Source organism: Myotis davidii, unplaced genomic scaffold (assembly GCF_000327345.1).
Source record: "Myotis davidii unplaced genomic scaffold, ASM32734v1 scaffold1404, whole genome shotgun sequence".
Taxonomy (NCBI): Eukaryota; Metazoa; Chordata; class Mammalia; order Chiroptera; family Vespertilionidae; genus Myotis; species Myotis davidii.
In genome coordinates, this window is record NW_006294781.1 from 103,220 (window position 1) to 108,248 (window position 5,029).

The 5,029-nt window shown below is 41.4% G+C and overlaps 1 protein-coding gene across 1 annotated transcript in view; it reads right to left on the reverse strand.

Annotated features, from left to right (window-relative positions):
- The window catches only part of GYG1 (glycogenin 1), a 38,393-nt gene that overhangs the window by 16,673 nt on the left and 16,691 nt on the right, over positions 1-5,029 (reverse strand). The window contains exon 5 of the mRNA XM_015567610.1: positions 1,078-1,204. Within this exon, the coding sequence (XP_015423096.1) occupies positions 1,078-1,204 (127 nt within the window). The remainder of the gene's footprint in view (positions 1-1,077; positions 1,205-5,029) is intronic.

Consider the following 5,029-nt stretch of genomic DNA (forward strand, 5'->3'; position numbering starts at 1 on the left):
GCAGTTCATTGGGAGCTCGGCTGCTCACGGCTATGTTTCAGGATCAACCTGAAAGCTTGGCCTCTACTCAGGAAACTTGAGTCATCTTTCTGGTTCAACACAATGAGTCAGAGGCTGAAGGATGGGACCCAGGCACTCACAGTGAGACAAGTGTTGCAACTTGGCTACACTGGTTGCTGAATTAGAAAAGCACCAGGGATAGTGCCAAACAAGCACGTTGCCAAAAACAATGGCCTCCACTGAGTACTTTACATGACTGAATTCACTTTATCCTCATGACAACCCTTTGAGGTAAACGTTATTTTTCTCCTTGTTTTGCATACGGGGAACTGAGGCACAGAGCCTAAGCCAGACAGCAGGTAAGGGCAGAGTAAGCCACACACCCACCTTCCTGGTTTCAGAGATTATTACTTATGCTAGTCCATCTCTCAAACAGAAAGGACTAACCATCTAACGCTTACTGAGTGCTCAGGCAGGTCAGGCCTGTTCCTCCAACTTTACATGACTACCTCTCATACTGCTCACAGTACCCTCTTGTGGACACAAAGGCAGAGAAGTCCAACTTCTGTTGAACCACAAAAGTTCAGTGACCATCAATCATCCAGGAAGTGGCTACTCCAGGATGTGAACTTAGGGAGTCTAGCTCCACAGCCCCCTCTCTTGGCCATGACACCACACTGCTATTAGCATCTTGCTTAATTCCCAGCACCACATGGAGGGAGCTGTTAAGACCCTCATGTACAAATGAGGAACCAGAAACTAAGCAGCTAGCCTGAGGCAGAAGTTGGGTCTGCACCCAATCTGTTCCTGATCATGACATACAGATAGTTTATCAGAGGTCCAGGCAACCCGGGAACTGATGGGGTCCTTTCCCCATAGGCAGCTAAATGCCCTGAAGGTTATTCTAAGCAGAAAGGCATAGGGATCGATATCATCAAGCCATGCTTCTTTCAAGAAAAAGACTTCCTTCAAAGTTTCCCACCTGTTATTGCCCTCAGACTGACAATGCACCCCAAAATCTTAAATCTACTCCCCTTCCCTCACCATCCCCAACAACAGTAAACAGTTTCCACTTACGCTTTAAATGCTGGGAGGTAGGAGTATATAGAAATGCTGCTTAGGTTATAAATAAATGGCAGGTGTTTTCTGATATCTGTTGTTGCCCAGCTGCTAAAAAACATGTTCAGTAAACCCTGGTCCCCACCTGAAAGAAAAATAAAACAAATTAAAGTCACAGACTCAAGGACAGTTCAATAATTTTATAGGACTATATACCTAGACCTTTAAAAACAGGTACTAATTCCAGAAATTCCATGTTAAACCTAAGGACATTTTAGGGAGTGGTCATTTCTCTGAGTTAATCCATTAATTCAACAAATATTTACTGAGCAACTATTATGTTCCAGACACTGAAGCAGGAACTGGAGAGTCATTATCTTCACCAGGATTTGGGAGGGGTGGGGCTAGGGGTACTGATACCAGCAAACCAAGAATCAATAAACACCATCAGAAATGGGGAGGAGGGGAGCGAAGGAAAGTACAGGGTACCATGAGTGCTCATGGAAGAGGCTCAAGACCTTGTCTGATGGGTCAGGGAAGGCTTTCATGAGGAAGCTGTGTTGAAGCCAAGCTCTGCCTAGTGCACAGCAGTATCTGACAAATGCCGGTGGAAAGAAGAAGGGCAAATGGTGTTCTAGGTAGAATAAACAGCACACACCATGGGCAGCAACATGAAGCCTTAGAAAGACCTGGAAGGTGACCTTAGAGGGGGGCCGCAGAGGGAGAAGGGCATCAGGTGAATCTCAGAAAGGTAGACATGGACTAGACCAGCGGTCGCCAACCGGTGGGTACATGAGGTCCAAAAGGTTGGCGACCGCTGGACTAGACCACATGGGGCCTGGATTTCAGACAATTAAAGATTCAGACTTTATGTTCAAAGAAATGGGATAAAAACAGAAGTAAAAAGCAAAAGAGAGCAAACTGGGATAATGGGTTTGTTTTCCGGAGCCCCAACTATTGGTTCATCATCAGAAGGCCCAGAAGACACCCCCTTGGTACACTCTCCAGGCAGGTTCAGGCCAGCCATCACTGGGTCAAGGTTAACCACACCCACACAGCACAGTGCTTGCTCAGCCTTTGTGGGTCCTGGACTTCATGCCTTCCTTGGAAAATGAGGACTATGCTGTTCATTCAAAAGAAATAAAAACAATAAAAATCTAAACACCTAAATCACAAACATACAAGTAATCAAATAGGTCACTAAGTTACCTCAAAACACATTCTGCCATACAGCCCATTGTGCTTTCTGTTTTAGACTCAGGAGATTTCAGAAACCAGGTACAGAACCAGGATCCCTGCAGCAGCAGCAGCAGCAGCTCAGATGTATGTGTGTGTGTGTGTGGGGGGGGGGGGTGGCAGGTAGGGAGAATATTGCTCTTTTGAAGTTCGAAGCTGGTGCACTGAACAGTTATTTCCCTCTTCAGAATGCTTTGCCCTGAGATGCCATTTTCTTTCTAAACACAGCAGGTCTAATTGGCTGGCATTACTATTTGGTTTTTCTTGGTTTTGAAAGAAACTTTTAAAATGAGATTTATTTAATATTTGGAGCTAAGTAATAAGACCAGGACATTAGGTTTAAAGTCCAACTGTCCCTTACTCATCCTCTGTGTGTTCCATCCTTTCCAAATGCCCTCAGTCAGCTCTCTGGATCAAGGGCATTTGTTGAACAAATGTCTATGGAGCAACCTCTCTGTATGAGGCTCTGACAGGTCCTCATTCCTCAAGAGACAGATAACTCAACGGAAAACTAGTTTTGCCCTTGTAAGTTCTAAAGAATAATAAAGATGGCATCAGGATATATGCTCACTTGTTATAGGAACAAAAGAAGATTTTAGATATATAGACAAATTAACATATTTTGAGAAACATCATATTCATTAGAGGCTCACTTTGGATTCCACAAAGATTCCCAGAGTGTGGGAAAAGTCTTACTCATTTCCTTTTACACATAATCATAATAAATGACAAAATTACAGAGGAAGAGAACAGATGCGAGGTGGCCAGGGGCTAGGGAGGGTGGCAGGGAGCATGAGGAATCCTGTGATGACCCTGTTCTGTACCCTGACTGTGGTGGTGTCACACAAATCTACACACGGGATAAAAGTGCACAGAAGCACCTGTGTACACATACCAATGAATACATGAGAAACTGGTGAATCTGAATAAGGCTGGTGGATTGTATCAATGTCAAATTCCTGGTTCTGGAGTTATAATTATGCAAGATGTTGTTACCACTGGGGAAAAATGGTGAAGGGTATATGGGATCTCTATATTGTTTCTCACAAATAAATGTAAATCTACAATTTGCTCAAAATTTTGTGTGTTTGTTTTAAGTCTAAGGGTTATGTGGTTAAAATGCAAAATACAATCAAGAAGCATTAGTCATTAGATTCTAAATTCCCAAGGACAGAGTGTATGGCTCTTTTTGCTTAGCACTGTAAATTCTAGCAGCTAGCAGAATGCCTTACACTGTAAATTCTAGCAGCTAGCAGAATGCCTTACACATAGATAAATTATTTGTGGAATGAATGTAAAAGCCTTGAATATGTTCTGTAACAGCAGAAAAGTTGAAATAACTTAAATATTCCACCATAGAGGAATGGTTAGTACACTGTTATGCTAACCATTCATGACAATATTATTCAGCCATTAAAACTAATGGCTATAGAGATCACCATCCACCGTGTAATATAAACATATATCATGACATACATAGTGATTATAACTAAGTACATAAACATTCATATCGGAAGAAAAAGAAAAGTAATTACTATGTAAGAAAAATGGTATTACAGATGTTCCCTCCCCCTGACTTTTTCTTAATACTGTTATATTTTTGTAATTTTAAAATAACAATACAATTAGGGGCAAGAATGAGAATTGCATTAAGATTTTATTTCTAAACATTCTTTGCTTGTTAATTTCTTTTTGTTATAAAACATGATACTATCAAAGGAAAAATATATGTGTAGATTATAAAGCATATTAATAATAAACCCCTATACTCCAACATCCAATTTATGAAATGAAACATAACCACTATTTTTTAAGTTCTCTGTATGGACTCCCCAATCCAATCTCACTGTCCCTGATGCCAGAAATAACCACTAATCATGAATTTTGTTTGCAATTGTCTTGATTTCCTCTATTTTACCAATATATATGTAATCTGACAACATATGTAGTTTTGTTGGTTTGTGAATTTTGTAAAAGTGGATGTCATATTTTTCCTACTTCTTGTTTTCTTATGCCATACTGTAATACCTTTGTGTTAAGCAATTCCACTTAAACTACTTCCTACATGTAATGTAGTGAAGAAATCCATCTAATTCCATGAAGTCAGAATATCAATTGTAAAAGAGCGATTCCCAATCCCATGGGATGAGCCTGGGAAAGAAGAGTCAGAGTTGCTAGTCCCTCAGAGCCCATGACACCACATGCTATTTCCATTCACCCTCATATGCCCTGCAAACAGGAGTGTACCACAGCAGGCCTAAGAAGCACTGATGGAACAGGATACAAGCAAGAAGGGGAAAAGGCAGGGCAGGAGATTTGTGATCATTGGTGCCCATTCAATTCACAAATCCTTAAACACTCAACAGGGACCTTTCCTTCAAGGCACTACAGATAATTAAACTTCCAAGGCCACTGATCTCATTATGTGATAAAGGGTTGCCAGGAGCCGGTCCATCCTTGCTGCTTCAAGGGACCTGGCATATATGGCATACTGTTCTTAATATATTTGCTCACATTCTTGGCACTATGTGTTTTAACCAAGGTCACCTCTCTGAGAAAGGTTGTTTCCCCAGGTAGGGATTTCCCCCTGAAGTTAGGGAGGGGATAAAACCCCTTAACTGCCAGGCGGGTAATTAATCACTTTAACTACGAACAATCATGCTTAAGCTACATAATCTTTACTCCCTGGAATGGAGATAAGAAACGCCCTAACCTTTGGAATAGAGATTGATAG